The sequence below is a fragment of the Callorhinchus milii genome, unplaced genomic scaffold (assembly GCF_018977255.1).
Source record: "Callorhinchus milii isolate IMCB2004 unplaced genomic scaffold, IMCB_Cmil_1.0 Scaffold8, whole genome shotgun sequence".
NCBI classification, from domain to species: Eukaryota; Metazoa; Chordata; class Chondrichthyes; order Chimaeriformes; family Callorhinchidae; genus Callorhinchus; species Callorhinchus milii.
This window is the reverse complement of record NW_024704749.1, coordinates 18,618,540-18,642,866: the sequence shown is the minus strand read 5'-3', so window position 1 is coordinate 18,642,866 and position 24,327 is coordinate 18,618,540. Positions and strand designations below refer to the sequence as shown.

The following is a 24,327-nucleotide window of genomic DNA, read 5'->3' as shown; positions in this document are numbered from 1 at the left end:
CCACAAATATACAATCAATTCACTTTACAGTGTATTCTCTGCAAGTTCTCTAAGCACTTTGAGACATCTACAACAACAACAACAAGATTCCATTTATAGAGCGCCTTTCCCGTCGTGAGGACGTCCCAAGGCACTGTACAGTTGGGTCAGGACCTGAGCAAGGGGGAAATGGTCAGGGTGAGGGGAGGGAAGGGAGGGAGCGAGGAGGGGGTAGAGAGTCGAGAGGGGAGCTGAAGGCACGGTCAAAGAGAAAGGTCTTGAGACCGGCCTTGAAGGATGAAAGGGAGGAAGCAAGGCGAAGGCACTGGGGGATGGAGTTCCAGAGTGTAGGGGCTGAGATGCTGAAGGCCCGGCCACCGATGGGCGGTTGGGGCGGGGGATGTTGAGCCCTCCGGAGCCAGAGGAACGGAGGGTACGGGCAGGTAAGTAGGGGGATAGTAGGTCAGAGAGGTAGGAGGAAGCGAGGCCGTGAATGGCCTTGTAGGTGAGCATGAGGATCTTGAATTCGATCCTCTGGGGGATGGGGAGCCAGTGGAGGCGAGCGAGGGTAGGAGTGATGTGGTCCCGAAGCCTGGTGCGGGACAGTACACGAGCTGCAGAGTTCTGAATGACCTGCAGCTTATGGAGGGAGGTGCCGGGAAGGCCGGCGAGGAGAGAGTTCCCATAGTCCAGCCTTGAGGTGATAAAGGCATGGACGAGAGTTTCAGCAGCGTGAGGGGTGAGGTAGTGCCGTAGTCTGGCGATGTTTCAGAGGAAATAGAAGATGAGATCAGGAGCTCTATCAAATGGAAGGATCAATATTTATTATTATTATTGTCCAGGTATGTCTGGACATTGCATTTTGGGAGAAATGCTTCTTTACCATTAGTTGATGCTGGTGTCAGAAGTCAGAAAAATGTATCTTTATGGAGACCCCTCGATTTCCAGTTCACTTTCCACCAGGCCCTTGAGAGAATCAGACAATAATAAGTATAATAATTAAAATACTTGCATTTGATATAGCACCTTATCACGTCGTTGAGACGTCCAAAGCATTTCACCGAATATAATATACAGTGGATTGACTTTATTTGTAGACAAAGACAGTTCTTGTAGAGTCCGGACTTTGAGTGAATCAGCTGACCTTGCAGCCAGTTGGGGTATGAAAGAAGTCTATTTACAAGTATCAATCGTGATAATTGAAAGTATTTGTCTATCACCACTCTGTCTGATAATGATGCTTTTTATTTCTCTTCGCACCTGAAGGAGATCTATCAGTACCGCTCCCGGGTAAGCCAGCATTTTTGGGGTATTGGGATAAAATTAACTGGACGATGTTCTTTAGCCAATCTAAAATCTTTAATAAAAAGCTCACACCTCTCACTTAGGATATACAACACTAACCTGCTCTTTATTCCGACTAAATTACCGTCACGAACAAAGCCCTTGTAAAGGAGATCTTCCCCAGCCCAAGCCAATAATTAAAAAGAGTCTATTGAATAAGCATCGCCAGTAATATTTGAAAGTGTTTCTCTATCATCACTCTGTCTGATAATGGTGTTTTCTATTTCTAGAGAAACGCCCAGGAAATCTATGCGTCCTGGTCCCAGGTAGGTATTGGGATACAAATAATGGGATGACATGTTCTTCAACCAACCTGAAATCTTCAGTCAAAAGGTCACACCATTCACTTGGGATGTGTGTCGCAAACCGGGTCCCATTATCAGACAAACAACAATAACTTGCATTTCTATAGCACCCTTCAGGGAGAGAGGTCTCAGAGGGCAATAAGGAAGTTGTCCCCATCACAAATCAGTTGTTATCCTCAACCTTACCGTGGAATCCTGCAGCTCAGAGCACTCGCCTCACAAGCGGGAGACCTGGGTTGCATTCCTGGCAGGGTGAAATGTTGGCCAAGTTTCCTTGCTCCACACACCGCTGTTTATGTAGCAGTAAGTAGGAACCCGGTTGTTAGTCGATTAGCAGATCGGTTTTCCGGGGATAATAATTCCTAAAAGTAAAAAAACAATAATAATTTTGTCACTCAATCCACGACTGTTTGTGGGACATTACTGTGCACAATTGGCTGCAGTGTTTTGCCCACAAATATACAATCAATTCACTTTACAGTATATTCTCTAGACGTTCTCTAAGCGCTTTGAGACATCGAGAAGACGTGATCAGGCGCTATATCAAATGAAAGAATTATTATTTATAATTATTATCGTCCAGGAATGTCTGGACATTGCATTGTGGGAGAAATGCTTTGTTACCATCAGTTGATGCTGGTGTCAGATGTCAGAAAGATGCATCTTTATGGAGACACTTTATTTATAGACTTTCCACCATTCCCTTGAGAGAATCAGACAATAATAATAACAATTATAATCACTAAAATACTTGCGTTTGATATAGCGCCTTATCACATCATTGAGACGTCTCAAAGCGTTTCACAATATATATTATACAGTGGATTCCATTTATTTATAGACAAACTGATTTCCTGTTGAGCCAGAACTTTGAGTGAATCAGCTGACCTTGTGGCCAATTGGAGCAAGAAAATAGTCTTTTGAACAAATATCAACTATGATAATTGAAAGTATTTGTCTATCACCACTATGTCTGATAATGATGCTTTTTATTTCTATTCGCACCCCAAGGCCATCAGTCAGTACCGCACCCGGGTAAGCCAGCATTTTTGGGGTATTGGGATAAAATTACCGGGATGAGGTTGTTTAGCCAAACTGAAATCTTTAATCAAGAACTCGCACCTCTCACTTGTGATGTACAACACTAACCTGCTCTTTACTCCGACTAAATTACCGCCACAAACAAAGCCCTTGGAAAGGAGATCTTCCCCAGCCCAAGCCAATCATTGAAAAGAGTCTATTGAATAAGCATCGCCAGTAATATTTGAAAGTGTTTCTCTATCATCACTGTCTGATAATGATGCTTTCTATTTCTAGAGAAACGCCCAGGAAATCTATGCGTGCTGCTCCCAGGTAGGTATTGGGATACAAATAATTGGATGACATGTTCTTCAACCAACCTGAAATCTTCAGTCAAAAGGTCACACCATTCACTTGGGATGTGTGTCGCCAACCGGTTCCCATTATCAGACAAACAACAATAGCTTGCATTTCTATAGCACCCTTCAGGGAGAGAGGTCTCAGAGGGCAATAAGGAAGTTGTCCCCATCACAAATCAGTTGTTATCCTCAACCTTACCGTGGAATCCTGCAGCTCAGAGCACTCGCCTCACAAGCGGGAGACCTGGGTTGCATTCCTGGCAGGGTGAAATGTTGGCCAAGTTTCCTTGCTCCACACACCGCTGTTTACATAGCAGTAAGTAGGAACCCGGTTGTTAGTCGATTAGCAGATCGGTTTTCCGGAGATAATAATTCCTAAAAGTAAAAAAACAATAATAATTTTGTCACTCAATCCACGACTGTTTGTGGGACATTACTGTGCACAATTGGCTGCAGTGTTTTGCCCACAAATATACAATCAATTCACTTTACAGTATATTCTCTGGAAGTTCTCTAAGCGCTTTGAGACATCTAGAAAACGTAATCAGGCGCTATATCAAATGAAAGAATGTCTGGACATTGCATTTTGGGAGAAATGCTTCTTTACCATTAGTTGATGCTGGTGTCAGAAGTCAGAAAAATGCATCTTTATGGAGACCCCTCGATTTCCAGTTCACTTTCCACCAGGCCCTTGAGAGAATCAGACAAGAATAATAACAAGAATAACAATTAAAATACTTGTATTTGATATAGCACCTTGTCAATCGTTGAGACATCCCAAAGAGTTTCACGTATATAATATACAGTGGAATGACTTTCTGTATAGACAAACTCAGTTCCTGTAGAGTCAGGACTTTGAGTGAATCAGCTGACCTTGCAGCCAGTTGGAGCAAGAAAAAAGTCTCAAGTATCAATCGTGATAATTGAAAGTATTTGTCTAACACCACTCTGTCTGATAATAATGCTTTTTATTTCTCTTCGTGCCTGAAGGAGATCTGTCAGTACCGCACCCGGGTAAGCCAGCATATTTGGGGTATTGGGATAAAATTAACTGGACAAGATTATGTAGCCAAACTGAAATCTTGAATCAAAAACTCGCACCTCTCACTTGGGATGTGAGTCACTAACTAACCTGCTCTTTGCTCCGACTAAATTACCACCACAAAAGAAGCTCCTTATGAAGGAGATCTTCCCCAGCCCAAGCCAATAATTGAAAAGAGTCTATTGAATAAGTATCGCCAGTAATATTTGAAAGTGTTTCTCTTTCATCACTCTGTCTGATAATGATGCTTTCTATTTCTAGAGAAACGCCCAGGAAATCTATGCGTGCTGCTCCCAGGTAAGCCAGCAGGTATTGGGATACAAATAATTAGATGACATGTTCTTCAACCAAACTGAAACCTTTAATCAAAAGGTCACACCATTCACTTGGGATGTGTGGCGCCAACTGGTGTGGCGCCAACTGGCTCCCATACTCAGAGAAACAACGATAACTTGCATTTCTATAGCACCCTTCAGGGAGATAGGGTCTCGGAGCGCTATAAGGGAGTTGTCATCCTCAACCTTACCATGGAATCCTGTAGCTCAGGGGTCAGAGCACTCACTTCGCAAGTGAGAGACCTGGGTTCTATTCCTGGCAGTGCGAAATGTTGGCCCACATTTCTTTACTCCACGTGCCAGTGTTTAGGTAGCAGTAAGTAGGTACCCGTTTGTAAGCCGATTGGCGGATCGCTTTTCCGGGGATAATAATTCCTAAAAATAAAAAAACATTAATTATTTGGTTTCTCAATCCACGACTGTTTGTGGCACACTGCTGTGTGCAATTGGCTGCTGCGTTTCGCCCACAAATATACAGTTAATTCACTTTACAGTATATTCTGTGAAGCGCTTTGAGACGTCTCGAAGACATGATCAGGCGCTATAACAAATGCAAGTATTATTATTTATTATTATTATCGGCCAGGATTGTCTGGACACTGCACTGTGGGAGAAATGCTTTGTTACTATTAGTTGATGCTGGTGTCAGAAGTCAGAAAAATGCATCTTTATGGAGACCCCTCGATTTTCAGTTCATTTTCCACCAGGCCCTTGAGAGAATCAGACAATAATATGTATAACAATTAAAATACTTGCATTTGATACAGCACCTTATCACGTCGTTGAGACGTCTCAAAGAATTTCACCATATATAATATACAATGGATTGACTTTCTTTATAGACAAACTCAGTTCCTGTAGAGTCAGGACTTTGAGTGAATGAGCTGACCTTGCAGCCAGTTGGAGCAAGAAAATAGTCTCTTGAACAAATATGAACCATGATAATTGAAAGTATTTGTCTATCACCACTCTGTCTGATAATGATGCTTTTTATTTTTCTTTGCGCCTGAAGGAGATCTGTCAGTACCGCTCCTGGGTAAGCCAGCATTTTTGGGGCATTGGGATAAAATTAACTGGACGATGTTCTTCAGCCAATCTGAAATCTTTAATAAAAAGCTCACACCTCTCACTTAAAATGTACAACACTAATCTGCTCTTTACTCTGACTAAATTACCACCACAATGGAAGCTGCTTATAAAGCAGCTCTTCCCCAGTCCAAACCAATAATTAAAATTGAACAAGTATCACCAGTTATATATGATCACTCTATCTGATAATGATGTTTTCTATTTCTAGAGAGACACCCAGGAAATCTATGAGTGCTGCTCCCAGGTAAGCCAGCAGGTATTGGGATAAAAATAATAGGATGACATGTTCTTAAATGCCATTGAAAACTTCAGTCAAAAGGTCACACCGTTCACTTGGGATGTGTGCCGCCAACCGGCTCCCATATTCAGACAAACGACAATAATTTGCATTTCTATAGCACCCTTCAGGAAGTTAGCATCTCAGACCACTATAAGGGTGTTGTCCCCTAACTCAAATCAATTCTTATCCTCAACCTTATCACGGACGCCTGTCGCTCAGGGTTTAGTGCACTCGCCTTGCAAGCGAGAGACCTGGGTTCTATTCCTGGCAATGCGAAATGTTGGCCATGTTTCTCTACTACACACGCCACTGTTACGCAGCAGTAAGTAGGAACTCGGTTGTTAGTCGATTGGCGGATCGCTTTTCCGAGAATAATAATTCCTAAAAGTAAAAAAAAATTTTCTTCACTCAATCCAGGACTGTTTGTGGGACACTGCTGTGTGCAATTGGCTGCTGTGTTTTGCCCACAAATATACAGTCAATTCACTTTACAGTCAATTCTGTGAAGCCCTTTGAGACGTCTAGAATGCATGATCAGGCGATAAATCAAATGGAAGTATTATTATTGATTATTATTGTCTAGAAAGGTCTGGACATTGCAATGTGGGAGAAATGCTTCTTTGCCATTAGTTGATGCTGGTGTCAGAAGTCAGAAAACTGCATCTTTATGGAGACCCCTCGATTTCCAGTTCACTTTCCACCAGGCCCTTGAGAGAATCAGACAATAATAAGTATAACAATTAAAATACTTGCATTTGATATAGCACCTTATCACGTCGTTGAGACGTCCAAAGCATTTCACTGAATATAATATACAGTGGATTGACTTTATTTGTCGACAAAGACAGTTCTTGTAGAGTCCGGACTTTGAGTGAATCAGCTGACCTTGCAGCCAGTTGGGGTATGAAAAAAGTCTATTTACAAGTATCAATCGTGATAATTGAAAGTATTTGTCTATCACCACTCTGTCTGATAATAATGCTTTTTATTTCTCTTCGCGCCTGAAGGAGATCTGTCAGTACCGCACCCGGGTAAGCCAGCATATTTGGGGTATTGGGATAAAATTAACTGGACAAGATTATGTAGCCAAACTGAAATCTTGAATCAAAAACTCGCACCTCTCACTTGGGATGTGAGTCACTAACCTGCTCTTTGCTCTGACTAAATTACCACCACAAAAGAAGCTCCTTATGAAGGAGATCTTCCCCAGCCCAAGCCAATAATTGAAAAGAGTCTATTGAATAAGTATCGCCAGTAATATTTGAAAGTGTTTCTCTTTCATCACTCTGTCTGATAATGATGCTTTCTATTTCTAGAGAAACGCCCAGGAAATCTATGCGTGCTGCTCCCAGGTAAGCCAGCAGGTATTGGGATAAAAATAATTGGATGACATGTTCTTCAACCAAACTGAAACCTTTAATCAAATGGTCACACCATTCACTTGGGATGTGTGGCGCCAACTGGCTCCCATACTCAGAGAAGCAACGATAACTTGCAATTCTATAGCACCCTTCAGGGAGATAGGGTCTCGGAGCGCTATAAGGGAGTTGTCATCCTCAACCTTACCATGGAATCCTGTAGCTCAGGGGTCAGAGCACTCACTTCGCAAGTGAGAGACCTGGGTTCTATTCCTGGCAGTGCGAAATGTTGGCCCACATTTCTTTACTCCACGTGCCAGTGTTTAGGTAGCAGTAAGTAGGTACCCATTTGTAAGCCGATTGGCGGATCGCTTTTCCGGGGATAATAATTCCTAAAAATAAAAAAACATTAATTATTTGGTTTCTCAATCTACGACTGTTTGTGGCACACTGCTGTGTGCAATTGGCTGCTGCGTTTCGCCCACAAATATACAGTTAATTCACTTTACAGTATATTCTGTGAAGCGCTTTGAGACGTCTCGAAGACATGATCAGGCGCTATAACAAATGCAAGTATTATTATTTATTATTATTATCGGCCAGGATTGTCTGGACATTGCACTGTGGGAGAAATGCTTTGTTACCATTGGTTGATGTTGGTGTCAGAAGTCAGAAAAATGCATTTTTATGGAGACACCTCGATTTTCAGTTCACTTTCCACCAGGCCCTTGAGAGAATCAGACAATATTATGTATAACAATTAAAATACTTGCATTTGATATAGCACCTTATCACGTCGTTGAGACGTCTCAAAGAGTTTGACCATATACAATGTATAGTGGATTGACTTTCTTTATAGACAAACTCAGTTCCTGTAGAGTCAGGACTTTGAGTGAATGAGCTGACCTTGCAGCCAGTTGGAGCAAGAAAATAGTCTATTGAACAAATATCAACCATGATAATTGAAAGTATTTGTCTATCACCACTCTGTCTGATAATGATGCTTTTTATTTCTCTTCACACCTGAAGGAGATCTGTCAGTACCGCTCCCGGGTAAGCCAGCATTTTTGGGGTATTGGGATAAAGTTAACTGGATGATGTTCTTCAGCCAATCCGAAATCTTCAATCAAAAACTCACACAGCTCACTTGGGTTGTACAACACTAAACTGCTCTTTACTCCAACTAAATTACTGCCACAAAAGAAGCTCCTTATAAAGGAGATCTTCCCCCGCCCAAGCCATTAATTAAAAAAAAGTCTATCGAATAGGTATTAACGGTAATATTTTAAAGTGTTTCTATATAATTACTCTGTCTGATAATCATGCTTTCTATTTCTAGAGAAACGCCTAGGAAATCTATGCGTGCTGCTCCCAGGTAAGCCAGCAGGTATTGGGATACAAATAATAGGATGACATGTTCTTAAACCAAACTGAAATCATCAGTCAAAAGGTCACACCGTTCACTTGGGATGTGTGTCCCAACCGGCTCCCATACTCAGACAAACAACAATAACTTGCATTTCTATAGCACCCTTCAGGGAAATAGCATCTCGAAGCGCTATAAGTGAGTTGACCCCAACCCAAATCAACTTTTATCCTCAATCTTCCCGTGGAATCCTGTAGCCAAGGGATTACAGCACTCACCTTGCAAGCGAGAGACCTGGGTTCTATTCCTGGCAGGGCGAAATGTTGGCCCACGTTTCTTCACTCCACGTGCCTGTGTTTAGGTAGCAGTAAATAGGAACTCGGTTGTTAGTCGATTGGCGGATCGCTTTTCCGGGCATAATAATTCTAAAAAGTCAAAAAACAATAATTTGTTCACTCAATCCAGGACTGTTTGTGGGACATTGCTTTGCGCAATTCGCTGCTGTGTTTTTCCCACAAATAATCAGGGAATTCACTTTTTAGTATATTCTGTGAAGCGCTTTGAGACGTCTAGAAGATGTAATCAGGCGCTATATCAAATGGAAGGATCAATATTTATTATTATTATTGTCCAGGAATGTCTGGACATTGCATTTTGGGAGAAATGCTTCTTTACCATTAGTTGATGCTGGTGTCAGAAGTCAGAAAAATGCATCTTTATGGAGACCCCTCGATTTCCAGTTCACTTTCCACCAGGCCCTTGAGAGTATCAGACAATAATAAGTATAACAATTAAAATACTTGCATTTGATATAGCACCTTATCACGTCGTTGAGACTTCCAAAGCGTTTCACCGTATATAATATACAGTGGATTGACTTTATTTGTAGACAAACTCAGTTCTCGTAGAGTCCGGACTTTGAGTGAATCAGCTGACCTTGCAGCCAGTTGGAGTATAAAAAAAGTCAATTTACAAGTATCAATTGTGACAATTGAAAGTATTTGTCTATCACCACTCTGTCTGATAATGATGCTTTTTATTTCTCTTCGTGCCTGAAGGAGATCTGTCAGTACCGCTCCCGGGTAAGCCAGCATTTTTGGGGTATTGGGATAAAGTTAACTGGACAAGATTATGTAGCCAAACTGAAATCTTTAATCAAAAACTCGCACCTCTCACTTGGGATGTGAGTCATTAACCTCCTCTTTGCTCCGACTAAATTACCACCACAAAAGAAGCTCCTTATGTAGGAGATCTTCCCCAGCCCAAGCCAATAATTAAAAAAAATGTCTTTTGAATAAGCATCACCAGTAATATTTGAAAATGTTTCTCTATGATCACGTTGTCTGATAATGATGCTTTCTATTTCTAGAGAAATGCCCAGTAGATCTTTGCCTCCTGCTCCCAGGTAAGCCAGCAGGTATTGGGATACAAATAATTGGATGACATGTTCTTAAATGTAACTGAAATCTTCAGTCAAAAAGGTCACATCTTTCACTTGGGATGTATGTCGCCAACCGGCTCCCATACTCAGACAAACAACAATAATTTGCATTTCTATAGCACCCTTCAGGAAGTTAGCATCTCAGACCACTATAAGGGTGTTGTCCCCTCACTCAAATCAATTATGATCCTCAACCTTATCATGGAAGCCTGTCGCTCAGGGTTTAGTGCACTCGCCTTGCAAGCGAGAGACCTGGGTTCTATTCCTGGCAAAATGTTGGCCATGTTTCTCCTCTGCATACGCCACTCTTACTCAGCAATAAGTAGGAACTCGGTTGTTAGTCGATTGGCGGATCGCTTTTCCGGGAATAATAATTCCTAAAAGTAAAAAAAAAAAAATTTGGTTGCTCAATCCAGGACTGTTTGTGGGACACTGCTGTGCGCAATTGGCTGCTGTGTTTTGCCCACAAATATACAGTCAATTCACTTCACAGTATATTCTGTGAAGCCCTTTGAAACATCTAGAATACATGATCAGACACTATATCAAATGCATATATTATTATTGATTATTATCATTGTCTAGAAAGGTCTGGACATTGCAATGTGGGAGAAATGCTTCTTTGCCATTAGTTGATGCTGGTGTCAGAAGTCTGGAAACTGCATCTTTATGGAGACCCCTTGATTTCTAGTTCACTTTCCACCAGGCCCTTGAGAGAATCAGACAAGAATAATAACAAGAATAACAATTAAAATACTTGTATTTGATATAGCACCTTGTCAATCGTTGAGACGTCCCAAAGAGTTTCACGTATGTAATATACAGTGGATTGACTTTCTGTATAGACAACCTCCGTTCCTGTAGAGTCAGGACTTTGAGTGAATCAGCTGACCTTGCAGCCAGTTGGCGCAAGAAAACGTCTCAAGTATCAATCGTGATAATTGAAAGTATTTGTCTATCACCACTCTGTCTGATAATGATGCTTTTTATTTCTCTTCGTGCCTGAAGGAGATCTGTCAGTACCGCACCCGGGTAAGACAGCATATTTGGGGTATTGGGATAAAATTAACTGGACAAGATTATGTAGCCAAACTGAAATCTTTAATCAAAAACTCGCACCTCTCACTTGGGATGTGAGTCATTAACCTCCTCTTTGCTCCGACTAAATTACCACCACAAAAGAAGCTCCTTATGTAGGAGATCTTCCCCAGCCCAAGCCAATAATTAAAAAAAATGTCTTTTGAATAAGCATCACCAGTAATATTTGAAAATGTTTCTCTATGATCACGTTGTCTGATAATGATGCTTTCTATTTCTAGAGAAATGCCCAGTAGATCTTTGCCTCCTGCTCCCAGGTAAGCCAGCAGGTATTGGGATACAAATAATTGGATGACATGTTCTTAAATGTAACTGAAATCTTCAGTCAAAAAGGTCACATCTTTTACTTGGGATGTATGTCGCCAAACGGCTCCCATACTCAGACAAACAATAATAAATTTGCATTTCTATAGCACCCTTCAGGAAGTTAGCATCTCAGACCACTATAAGGGTGTTGTCCCCTAACTCAAATCAATTATGATCCTCAACCTTATCATGGAAGCCTGTCGCTCAGGGTTTAGTGCACTCGCCTTGCAAGCGAGAGACCTGGGTTCTATTCCTGGCAAAATGTTGGCCATGTTTCTCCTCTGCACACGCCACTTTTACTCAGCAATAAGTAGGAACTCGGTTGTTAGTCGATTGGCGGATCGCTTTTCCGGGAATAATAATTCCTAAAAGTAAAAAAAAAAAAATTTGGTTGCTCAATCCAGGACTGTTTGTGGGACACTGCTGTGCGCAATTGGCTGCTGTGTTTTGCCCACAAATATACAGTCAATTCACTTCACAGTATATTCTGTGAAGCCCTTTGAAACATCTAGAATACATGATCAGACACTATATCAAATGCATATATTATTATTGATTATTATCATTGTCTAGAAAGGTCTGGACATTGCAATGTGGGAGAAATGCTTCTTTGCCATTAGTTGATGCTGGTGTCAGAAGTCTGGAAACTGCATCTTTATGGAGACCCCTTGATTTCTAGTTCACTTTCCACCAGGCCCTTGAGAGAATCAGACAAGAATAATAACAAGAATAACAATTAAAATACTTGTATTTGATATAGCACCTTGTCAATCATTGAGACGTCCCAAAGAGTTTCACGTATGTAATATACAGTGGATTGACTTTCTGTATAGACAACCTCCGTTCCTGTAGAGTCAGGACTTTGAGTGAATCAGCTGACCTTGCAGCCAGTTGGCGCAAGAAAACGTCTCAAGTATCAATTGTGATAATTGAAAGTATTTGTCTATCACCACTCTGTCTGATAATGATGCTTTTTATTTCTCTTCGCGCCTGAAGGAGATCTGTCAGTACCGCACCCGGGTAAGACAGCATATTTGGGGTATTGGGATAAAATTAACTGGACGATGTTCTTTAGCCGATCTGAAATCTTTAATCAAAAACTCGCACCTTTCACTTAGGATGTACGACACTAATCTGCTCTTTACTCCGACTAAATTACCACCACAATAGAAGCTGCTTATAAAGCAGCTCTTCCCCAGCCCAAACCAATAATTAAAATTGAACAAGTATCACCAGTTATATATGAAAGTGTTTCTCTATGATCACTCTGTCTGATAATGATACTTTCTATTTCTAGAGAAACACCCAGGAAATCTGTGAGTGCTGTTCCCAGGTAAGCCAGCAGGTATTGGGATAAAAATAATTGGATGACATGTTGTTAAATGTAACTGAAATCTTCAGTCAAATAGGTCACACCATTCACTTGGGATGTGTGCCGCCAACCGGCTCCCATACTCAGAGAAACAACAATAATTTGCATTTCTATAGCACCCTTCAGGAAGTTAGCATCTCAGACCACTATAAGGGTGTTGTCCCCTAACTCAAATCAATTCTTATCCTCAACCTTATCACGGAAGCCTGTCGCTCAGGGTTTAATGCACTCGCCTTGCAAGCGAGAGACCTGGGTTCTATTCCTGGCAATGCAAAATGTTGGCCATGTTTCTCTACTGCACACGCCACTGTTACGTAGCAGTAAGTAGGAACTCGGTTGTTAGTCGATTGGCGGACCGCTTTTCCAGGAATAATAATTCCTGAAAGCAAAAAAAAAAATTTGGTTGCTCAATCCAGGACTGTTTGTGGGACACTGCTGTGCGCAATTGGCTGCTGTGTTTTGCCCACAAATATAGTCAATTCACTTCACAGTATATTCTGTGAAGCCCTTTGAGACGTCTAGAATACATGATCAGTCGCGATATCAAATGCATATATTATTATTGATTATTATTATTGTCTAGAAAGGTCTGGACATTGCAATGTGGGAGAAATGCTTCTTTGCCATTAGTTGATGCTGGTGTCATAAATCAGAAAACTGCATCTTTATGGAGACCCCTCGATTTCCAGTTCACTTTCCACCAGGCCCTTGAGAGAATCAGACAAGAATAATAACAAGAATAACAATTAAAATACTTGTATTTCATATAGCACCTTGTCACGTCGTTGAGACGTCCCAAAGAGTTTCACGTATATAATATACAGTGGATTGACTTTCTGTATAGACAAACTCAGTTCCTGTAGAGTCAGGACTTTGAGTGAATCAGCTGACCTTGCAGCCAGTTGGAGCAAGAAAAAAGTCTCAAGTATCAATCGTGATAATTGAAAGTATTTGTCTATCACCACTCTGTCTGATAATGATGCTTTTTATTTCTCTTCGTGCCTGAAGGAGATCTGTCAGTACCGCACCCAGGTAAGACAGCATATTTGGGGTATTGGGATAAAATTAACTGGACAAGTTATGTAGCCAAACTGAAATCTTTAATCAAAAACTCGCACCTCTCACTTGGATGTGAGTCATTAACCTGCTCTTTGCTCCGACTAAATTACCACCACAAAGAAGCTCCTTATGTAGGAGATCTTCCCCAGCCCAAGCCAATAATTAAAAAAAAGTCTTTGAATAAGCATCACCAGTAATATTTGAAAATGTTTCTTATGATCACGCTGTCTGATAATGATGCTTTCTATTTCTAGAGAAATGCCCAGTAATCTTTGCCTCCTGCTCCCAGGTAAGCCAGCAGGTATTGGGATACAAATAATTGGATGACATGTTGTTAAATGTAACTGAAATCTTCAGTCAAAAAGGTCACATCTTTCACTTGGGATGTATGTCGCCAACCGGCTCCCATACTCAGAGAAACAACAATAATTTGCATTTCTATAGCACCCTTCAGGAAGTTAGCATCTCAGACCACTATAAGGGTGTTGTCCCCTAACTCAAATCAATTATGATCCTCAACCTTATCATGGAAGCCTGTCGCTCAGGGTTTAGTGCACTCGCCTTGCAAGCGAGAGACCTGGGTTCTATTCCTGGCAAAATGTTGGCCATGTTTCTCCTCTGCATACGCCACTCTTACTCAGCAATAAGTAGGAACTCGGTTGTTAGTCGATTGGCGGACCGCTTTTCCAGGAATAATAGCCAATCTAATTTACTGTTTTTTTTTTGACGATGTGACAAGGGATAATTCCTGAAAGCAAAAAAAAAAATTTGGTTGCTCAATCCAGGACTGTTTGTGGGACACTGCTGTGCGCAATTGGCTGCTGTGTTTTGCCCACAAATATACAGTCAATTCACTTCACAGTATATTCTGTGAAGCCCTTTGAAACGTCTAGAATACATGATCAGACACTATATCAAATGCATATATTATTATTGATTATTATCATTGTCTAGAAAGGTCTGGACATTGCAATGTGGGAGAAATGCTTCTTTGCCATTAGTTGATGCTGGTGTCAGAAGACTGGAAATTGCATCTTTATGGAGACCCCTTGATTTCCAGTTCACTTTCCACCAGGCCCTTGAGAGAATCAGACAAGAATAATAACAAGAATAACAATTAAAATACTTGTATTTCATATAGCACCTTGTCACGTCGTTGAGACGTCCCAAAGAGTTTCACGTATATAATATACAGTGGATTGACTTTCTGTATAGACAAACTCAGTTCCTGTAGAGTCAGGACTTTGAGTGAATCAGCTGACCTTGCAGCCAGTTGGCGCAAGAAAACGTCTCAAGTATCAATCGTGATAATTGAAAGTATTTGTCTATCACCACTCTGTCTGATAATGATGCTTTTTATTTCTCTTCGCACCTGAAGGAGATCTGTCAGTACCGCACCCAGGTAAGCCAGCATTTTTGGGGTATTGGGATAAAATTAACTGGACAAGATTATGTAGCCAAACTGAAATCTTTAATCAAAAACTCGCACCTCTCACTTGGGATGTGAGTCATTAACCTGCTCTTTGCTCCGACTAAATTACCACCACAAAAGAAGCTCCTTATGTAGGAGATCTTCCCCAGCCCAAGCCAATAATTTAAAAAAAAGTCTTTTGAATAAGCATCACCAGTAATATTTGAAAATGTTTCTTTATGATCACGCTGTCTGATAATGATGCTTTCTATTTCTAGAGAAATGCCCAGTAGATCTTTGCCTCCTGCTCCCAGGTAAGCCAGCAGGTATTGGGATACAAATAATTGGATGACATGTTGTTAAATGTAACTGAAATCTTCAGTCAAAAAGGTCACATCTTTCACTTGGGATGTATGTCGCCAACCGGCTCCCATACTCAGACAAACAACAATAATTTGCATTTCTATAGCACCCTTCAGGAAGTTAGCATCTCAGACCACTATAAGGGTGTTGTCCCCTCACTCAAATCAATTATGATCCTCAACCTTATCATGGAAGCCTGTCGCTCAGGGTTTAGTGCACTCGCCTTGCAAGCGAGAGACCTGGGTTCTATTCCTGGCAAAATGTTGGCCATGTTTCTCCTCTGCATACGCCACTCTTACTCAGCAATAAGTAGGAACTCGGTTGTTAGTCGATTGGCGGATCGCTTTTCCGGGAATAATAATTCCTAAAAGTAAAAAAAAAAAAAAATTTGGTTGCTCAATCCAGGACTGTTTGTGGGACACTGCTGTGCGCAATTGGCTGCTGTGTTTTGCCCACAAATATACAGTCAATTCACTTCACAGTATATTCTGTGAAGCCCTTTGAAACGTCTAGAATACATGATCAGACACTATATCAAATGCATATATTATTATTGATTATTATCATTGTCTAGAAAGGTCTGGACATTGCAATGTGGGAGAAATGCTTCTTTGCCATTAGTTGATGCTGGTGTCAGAAGTCTGGAAACTGCATCTTTATGGAGACCCCTTGATTTCTAGTTCACTTTCCACCAGGCCCTTGAGAGAATCAGACAAGAATAATAACAAGAATAACAATTAAAATACTTGTATTTCATATAGCACCTTGTCAGTCGTTGAGACGTCCCAAAGAGTTTCACGTATATAATATACAGTGGATTGACTTTCTGTATAGACAACTCAGTTCCTGTAGAGTCAGGACTTTGAGTGAATCAGCTGACCTTGCAGCCAGTTGGCGCAAGAAAACGTCTCAAGTATCAATCGTGATAATTGAAAGTATTTGTCTATCACCACTCTGTCTGATAATGATGCTTTTTATTTCTCTTCGCACCTGAAGGAGATCTGTCAGTACCGCACCCGGGTAAGCAGCATTTTTGGGGTATTGGGATAAAATTAACTGGACAAGATTATGTAGCCAAACTGAAATCTTTAATCAAAAACTCGCACCTCTCACTTGGGATGTGAGTCTTAACCTGCTCTTTGCTCCGACTAAATTACCACCACAAAAGAAGCTCCTTATGTAGGAGATCTTCCCCAGCCCAAGCCAATAATTTTAAAAAAAGTCTTTTGAATAAGCTTCACCAGTAATATTTGAAAATGTTTCTTTATGATCACGCTGTCTGATAATGATGCTTTCTATTTCTAGAGAAATGCCCAGTAGATCTTTGCCTCCTGCTCCCAGGTAAGCCAGCAGGTATTGGGATACAAATAATTGGATGACATGTTGTTAAATGTAACTGAAATCTTCAGTCAAAAAGGTCACATCTTTCACTTGGGATGTATGTCGCCAACCGGCTCCCATACTCAGACAAACAACAATAATTTGCATTTCTATAGCACCCTTCAGGAAGTTAGCATCTCAGACCACTATAAGGGTGTTGTCCCCTCACTCAAATCAATTATGATCCTCAACCTTATCATGGAAGCCTGTCGCTCAGGGTTTAGTGCACTCGCCTTGCAAGCGAGAGACCTGGGTTCTATTCCTGGCAAAATGTTGGCCATGTTTCTCCTCTGCATACGCCACTCTTACTCAGCAATAAGTAGGAACTCGGTTGTTAGTCGATTGGCGGATCGCTTTTCCGGGAATAATAATTCCTAAAAGTAAAAAAATAAAAAAATTTGGTTGCTCAATCCAGGACTGTTTGTGGGACACTGCTGTGCGCAATTGGTTGCTGTGTTTTGCCCACAAATATACAGTCAATTCACTTCACAGTATATTCTGTGAAGCCCTTTGAAACGTCTAGAATACATGATCAGACACTATATCAAATGCATATATTATTATTGATTATTATTATTGTCTAGAAAGGTCTGGACATTGCAATGTGGGAGAAATGCTTCTTTACCATTAGTTGATGCTGGTGTCAGAAGTCTGGAAACTGCATCTTTATGGAGACCCCTTGATTTCTAGTTCACTTTCCACCAGGCCCTTGAGAGAATCAGACAATAATAATAACAAGAATAACAATTAAAATACTTGTATTTCATATAGCACCTTGTCAATCGTTGAGACGTCCCAAAGAGTTTCACGTATATAATATACAGTGGATTGACTTTCTGTATAGACAAACTCAGTTCCTGTAGAGTCAGGACTTTGAGTGAATCAGCTGACCTTGCAGCCAGTTGGCGCAAGAAAAAAGTCTATTGAACAAATATCAACCATGATAATTGAAAGTATTTGTCTATCACCACTCTGTCTGATAATGATGCTTTTTATTTCTCTTCGCGCCTGAAGGAGATCTGTCAGTACCGCACCCGGGTAAGACAGCATTTTTGGGGTATTGGGATAAAATTAACTGGACAAGATTATGTAGCCAAACTGAAATCTTTAATCAAAAACTCGCACCTCTCACTTGGGATGTGAGTCATTAACCTGCTCTTTGCTCCGACTAAATTACCACCACAAAAGAAGCTCCTTATGTAGGAGATCTTCCCCAGCCCAAGCCAATAATTTAAAAAAAAGTCTTTTGAATAAGCATCACCAGTAATATTTGAAAATGTTTCTCTATGATCACGCTGTCTGATAATGATGCTTTCTATTTCTAGAGAAACGCCCAGGAAATCTCTGAGTGCTGCTCCTAGGTAAGCCAGCAGGTATTGGGATACAAATAATAGGATGACATGTTCTTCAACCAAACTGAAATCTTCAGTCAAAATGTCACACCATTCACTTGAGATGTGTGTCGCCAACCGGCTTCCATACTCAGACAAACAACAATAACTTGCATTTCTATAGCACCCTTCAGGAAGTTGGGGTCTCGGAGCGCTGTGAAGAAGTTGTCCCCTATCCCAAATCAATTCTTATCCTCAACCTTACTGTCCAGTAATGTCTGGAGCATTATATTGTGGGAAGAATGCCTCGTTACCATTAGTTGGTGCTGGTGTTAGAAGTCAGAAAAATCTATCTTTATTGAGACCCTTCAGTTCGCAATTTGCTTGCCTCTTGGCCCTTTAGAGAATCAGACAATAACAATAAGTATAATACTTGCATATGATATAGCGCTTTATCACGTCATTGAGACATCTCAAAGCACTTCACGGAATATATTATGAAGTACTTTATTGATAGACAAACTCAGTTCCTGTTGAGCCAGGACTTTGAGTGGATCAGCTGACCTTGTGGGAGTTGGAGCATAAAAAAAGACTTGGACAAGTATCACCGGTGATAGTTGAAGGTGTTTGTCTATCATGACTCTGTCGGATTATGATGTTTTTTATTTCTATTCGCACCCCTAGGAGATCTGTCAGCATGTCACCCAGGTAAGCCAGCGATTTTTGGGGTATTTTAATAAAAATAATTGGACCCTGTTCTTCAGCCAAACTGAAATCCTTAATCAAAAACTCGCACCTCTCACTTGGAACGGGCAACACTCACCTGCTCTTTATCCCGAATAAATTAACACCACAAAAGAAGCACTCTATAAAGGAGCTCTTTCCCAGCCCAAGACAATTATTATCTCCAGCCTTACGCTCCGGGGATGTCTGAAGCATTACCCTGTGGGAGAAATGCTTTGTTACCATTAGTTGGTGCTGGTGTCAAAGGTCAGCAAAAGGTTGGGTGAGTGAGATCAGTTGGAGCTTGAAAAAGACTTGGACAACTATCACCAGTGATATTTGAAACTGTTTCTCTGTCATCTGCTAATGATGCTTTCTACTTTTGGAGAAATGCCCCAGGAAATCTATAAGTCGTGCACCCAGGTAAGCCAGCAGGTATTGGGATGAAAATAATTGTACGACTTCTTCCTAAACCAAATCTTTAATCAAATGCTCACACCTTACAATTGGGATCCGTGTTGTCAACTGGCCCCACCTTTATGGAGACCCCTCAGCTCTGGGATGTACACTTTCCACCAGTTCCTCGAGAGAATCAGACAATAATAATAACAATAATAATAATTATAATACTTGCATTTGATGTACGGCCTTATTACATCATTGAGGCGTCTCAAAGTGCTTCACGGAATATATTATGCAGTGGATTGACTTTAGTTATAGGCAGCCTCAGTTCCTGTTGAGCCAGGACTTTGAGTGGATCAGCTGACCTTGAAGCCAGACAAGTATCACCAGTGCTATTTGAAAATGTGTGTCTATCATCACTCTATCTGATAATGATGCTTTTTGTTTCTAGTCGCGCCCCAAGGGAATCTCTAATTCAGAGACAGAGGTAAGACAACAATTGTCAGGGATATTAATAATAATAATAATAATAATAATAATAATCCTTGCATTTGATATAGCACTTTTCATGTCGGGAGGACGTCCCAAAGCGCTTCACAGAACACACTGTAAAGTGAATTGACTGTATATTTGTGGGCGAACGCGGCAGCCAATTGCGCACAGCAATGTCCCACAAACAGTCGTAGATTGAAAATGACCAATTTATTATTTTTTTTTGGTTTTGGAACGATTATTATTAGGCTCTGTGTGGAGTAAGGAAACTTGCCCAAGGTTTCGCCCTCTACCTGGGATTGAACTCAGGTCTCTCGCTTGCAAAGCGAGTGCTCTAACCACTGAGCTACAGGACTCCACCTATGTTTCTACCCACAAATATTGGAATAAAAATTATTGGATGACATGTTCTTCACCCAAACTTAAATTTTTAATCCAAAACTTGTTGTTTTTTGAGTTTTCCGTGCTCCCTTAATAGCTCAGTGTGTTAGCTGATAGCAAATAGACAAAAGATGTAAACTGGCGATAGTGAAACATTTACATGTTCAGTGTCGCTCTATATCAAAGCAATATTTTTATTTCTAGGGAACATTTCCGTCGAAGACTTTCTTCAGATCCAGTAATCATGTAAGCTTTCTTTTGATCCCTTCACTTATCACTTTGACTATCAAAAGAAGATCAGAGAATAAAATCAGAAAGGTAATGTCTTTTGGATGTCTTCAGTGCTGCCAAATGAGACAGTTGGTAAAGACACAGCACTAATGTGCAAATGAATCATGCAGATCTTGTTCAATTGCTAGTCAGGGTTTGTTAATCTTTGCTGGAGCTGATTGAAACGCGCTCTGGTTGATCTCATAGGTTTAAAAACACCCAGCACATGAATGAAGTGGTTGTCTTTCTGGTTGTCTCATCGTTGCTTAATAATGATGACCACTTCTTGACGTGAAGCAAGCTCTTCTGTTTTTCAGTGCCATTTTGTTTTGATTTTCTAATGCAAGCATCCATTTAATATAACTACATTTTCCCCACCCCTCCCAATTAACCCCTAACTCACTCTAAATGCCGAAACCCTTATCCATGCCTTTGTCACCTGTCGGCTGGACATTTCTAATGAACTCCTGACTTACCCGTCTAGCTCCATAAACTTCAAGTCAAAACTTCTCCAAAACTCTGCCACAACTTCCTCGCAAGCACCAAACTCTGCATGTCTATCACCCGTTCCTCGGCTGGCTCCCTGGCTGCCAGCTGCAGACTGTGCTGCTGACGTCATGTTTCTCTGTCAGAATGTGAGTGGCAGTTGAATAGTTTGTATGACAATAAGCGTAAATTTTCCAACAACTGACTCCCGAAAATCATCCACCATGGTGCACGAGTAACTGTGCAATGTTGAATTTGATAAAACTCAATGCTACAAGATGTATAAATAAATGTATGTGCATGTGGGCAAGTGTGTAATACATAAACAACTCTAATGCTGCTTTTGTATTACAGATTTAGTTATAGAAGTGGTATCATCAAAATAATGTTTTACGTTTTTCTCTTCTTTGTGTCATTGTGTTCTGCATTCTAGTGGTCCAAGTACTCCAAAATCTTCTAAGCAAGGGTAAGTTAATTTAAGAATAAGATCTTAAGCAGTAAATAACAGCACTTAGTCACAAGTTGATGGTTGTAAAACGTTGTCTTACTATGATTTTATAATATACAACTATATCTGGCCTCATAATTGTAATCTTTATCGCTAGGCTTGATGACTTTGAATTTGAAAATTCTGCATTTGGGTAAGCCTTACTGCTGTTTGTTAGTTCTGTCTTCATCCTTTGCTTCCTCTTATAATCTCAGAGCAATCTCAGCTCCAAGGAGGCACTGTTTACCTTTTAACCATCTCCACCCTCCAAAGGATAGTCACCAGATATCAATAAGAGTTGCAAATTACTGACACGGACTGAACAACATGGTATTCCACTTGGGCTTGAACGGTGTCATTGTGGCCTCAGGAGATCTCGGGGTTTGCTGCTCCTTGGCAGTTCAGAAATGGAAAACACAGCTAAATAAATAACTTTGAAACCTCCAGAGGCCAGGAAAGCTAAAATGGCTTATTTTGATATAAGTTGGTGACCAATTGATTGATAAAGAGGAGGAGTGCACTGCTTTTTAGTGGCTATTTAGTTTTCAGCAGCAAAATTAATGTTGAATAAATTAACCTTGTCGGTAGTTTATTGCCAATTTTAACTATTATATCTTTTTTTAAAAAAAGGTAAATTTTACCCAATTGTCACCATCATGACCTGCACAACAATATAACTTTGCCAGATGTATACAAAAACCTAAATCACGGAACAATTTAGAAATGAGTTTAAGTTGAGTATGTGACACCAGATAGATGGGACACAAAAACAGTGAGAAATGTTTTTATTTCTCCTGCTTTGAAATATAGAACTCCAAAAATGACGTCATCTGCCGTTCATTCTGCTTTCCAGTAAGTAAGATGCTTTGGTCGCACATCAGTTTAATTGATTTTTGCATAAAGTTTATGAAATGGTAAAATTAAATTAGTGTAGAAAGATAATATATTAATGGGAGCCTGAGCAATATGAATTCAGGGGATACCTAAATGTAGTCGGGATTGAAGGAAAATTGGAAAATGACACAAGGGTTGAGGCTCACCAGTATTTATGGTTACACGAAATGGATTTCCAAACTGTTGGAATTACAGGAAGGCAGACAAGATCTTCAGTAGACCCTGGGCTGAGTACAAATTCCATATAATAATCCTTACATTTGATATAGAACCTTATGTTGTCGAGATATTTCAAAGCACTTCACAAGATATACTGTAAAGTGGATTGACTTTTTTTGTTGGGTGAAATGCTGCAGGCAATTTGAGTACAGCAGTGTCCCACAAACATTCATGGAGTGAGTGACCAATTTTATTTGGAAGATTTATTGGCTAAGACTCTTTTAGAATAGTGCCGTGGGATCTTTAACTTCCACCTAAACAGGCAGACAGGACTCGGTTTAATGTCTTATCCAAAGGATGGCACCTCTAACAATGCAACACCCCCCAGCGTTGCATTGGAATATCAGCTTAGACTCTGTGATTCCTGACGTATTCTGAGGAGGGGCTTGAACCCACAATCCTCTGACTTGGAAGAAAGAGTGCTACGACTGAGCCAGGCTGACACTAATAACTAAAATTCTGCATAATACAACGTAGAAATGAACCAAAACTGAGTATATAATCTAGCACAGATAGGCTGGACATAACATTGAACATAATGTTGAAAATGTGATCGTTCTCCAGAAAATTCTGTTTTAATTTTTTCCACTTTTCGTGTCTTCCTGTTAGGACGTTAGGGTTTAGTCCCAGTTTGGGTTCAGGAAATCTTCCTCGGTAAGTAAGAAAAAGAGCGAGTAAATGAAGAGTCATTTTATAATTTAATTTTTATTATTAAGGATTATTATTATTATTGCTTCTCAATAAACAAGGTAAACAAGATGCTGGGCTGCGTTCCACTATTGGCGGCCACGCTTTCAGCCACGACGCCCCGATACTCTGGAACGCTCTTCCTCTGTTCCTCCGCCTTGCCCCTTCCTTCAGGTCGCGCCTGAAGACTTTCCTATTTGACCGTGCCTACGCTCACCTGCCCCTCCCCCGGCTTAGGGTCTTGCTTCGCCACTGTCAAATGCTCTGGGACACTACCCATCGTGAGCGGCGCTATATAAATCCAGGTTGTCGTCGTTGTTGAGCTATATTACCAAATCAGTTTAGGTCAAATCCCCAGACATCAGGGGGAACCTTCTTAATAATAATAATAATAATAATCCTTGCATTTGATATAGCGCTTTTCACGTCTTCTAGACGTCCCAAAGCGCTTCACAGAATATACTGTAAAGTGAATTGACTCTATATTTGTGGGCGAACGCGACAGCCAATTGTGCACAGCAATGTCCCACAAACGGTCATGGATTGAAAATGACCAATTTATTATTGTTTTGTTTTTTGGAGGGATTATTATTAGGCTCTGTGTGGAGTAAGGAAACTTGCCCAAGGTTTCGCCCTCTGCCTGGATTGGAACTCAGGTCTCTCACTTGCAAAGCGAGTGCTCTAACCACTGAGCTACAGGACTCTTGAGTGCTGCATACAGTTCTTTTACTTTTACAAAAAGTACTCAACAATGACAGTGCCTCAGGATGACCGAAGGCACAGTCAAAGAGGAATGTCTTGAGGAGATTGAATTCAGGTCTCCCTCTCTCCACATTGATTCACGCCCGCCTGCTTTCATTGCCCGGGTTTCTCCCTGTTCTCGGCTTGGCAGCTGAGTGAAACATTCCATAGTTGCGAGGCACTCCATCTCAGGAGAGGCAAAATGCTGTCACGAACAGTGCTGCCAGAGCAGGACACCTTCTGGCTGAGGAAACTTCATGACTTTACATTCCTTCTCCACTGGCCCGCACCACCATCGGAGATCAGG

At 40.8% G+C, this 24,327-nt stretch overlaps 1 protein-coding gene across 1 annotated transcript in view; it reads left to right on the top strand.

Annotated features, from left to right (window-relative positions):
• LOC103183096 (proteoglycan 4-like) overlaps positions 1 to 21,452 on the top strand; it is an 84,324-nt gene extending 62,872 nt beyond the window's left edge. The window contains exons 56-76 of the mRNA XM_042337410.1: positions 1,246 to 1,269; positions 1,554 to 1,589; positions 2,640 to 2,663; positions 2,946 to 2,981; positions 3,998 to 4,021; positions 4,311 to 4,346; positions 6,761 to 6,784; positions 7,070 to 7,105; positions 8,141 to 8,164; positions 8,451 to 8,486; positions 10,927 to 10,950; positions 11,238 to 11,273; positions 13,703 to 13,726; positions 15,443 to 15,478; positions 16,524 to 16,547; positions 16,833 to 16,868; positions 17,922 to 17,945; positions 18,923 to 18,946; positions 19,350 to 19,384; positions 19,815 to 19,850; positions 21,426 to 21,452. Of these exons, the coding sequence (XP_042193344.1) occupies positions 1,246 to 1,269; positions 1,554 to 1,589; positions 2,640 to 2,663; positions 2,946 to 2,981; positions 3,998 to 4,021; positions 4,311 to 4,346; positions 6,761 to 6,784; positions 7,070 to 7,105; positions 8,141 to 8,164; positions 8,451 to 8,486; positions 10,927 to 10,950; positions 11,238 to 11,273; positions 13,703 to 13,726; positions 15,443 to 15,478; positions 16,524 to 16,547; positions 16,833 to 16,868; positions 17,922 to 17,945; positions 18,923 to 18,946; positions 19,350 to 19,384; positions 19,815 to 19,850; positions 21,426 to 21,452 (626 nt within the window). The remainder of the gene's footprint in view (positions 1 to 1,245; positions 1,270 to 1,553; positions 1,590 to 2,639; positions 2,664 to 2,945; positions 2,982 to 3,997; positions 4,022 to 4,310; positions 4,347 to 6,760; positions 6,785 to 7,069; positions 7,106 to 8,140; positions 8,165 to 8,450; positions 8,487 to 10,926; positions 10,951 to 11,237; positions 11,274 to 13,702; positions 13,727 to 15,442; positions 15,479 to 16,523; positions 16,548 to 16,832; positions 16,869 to 17,921; positions 17,946 to 18,922; positions 18,947 to 19,349; positions 19,385 to 19,814; positions 19,851 to 21,425) is intronic.
• Positions 21,453 to 24,327: the final 2,875 nt, after the last annotated feature.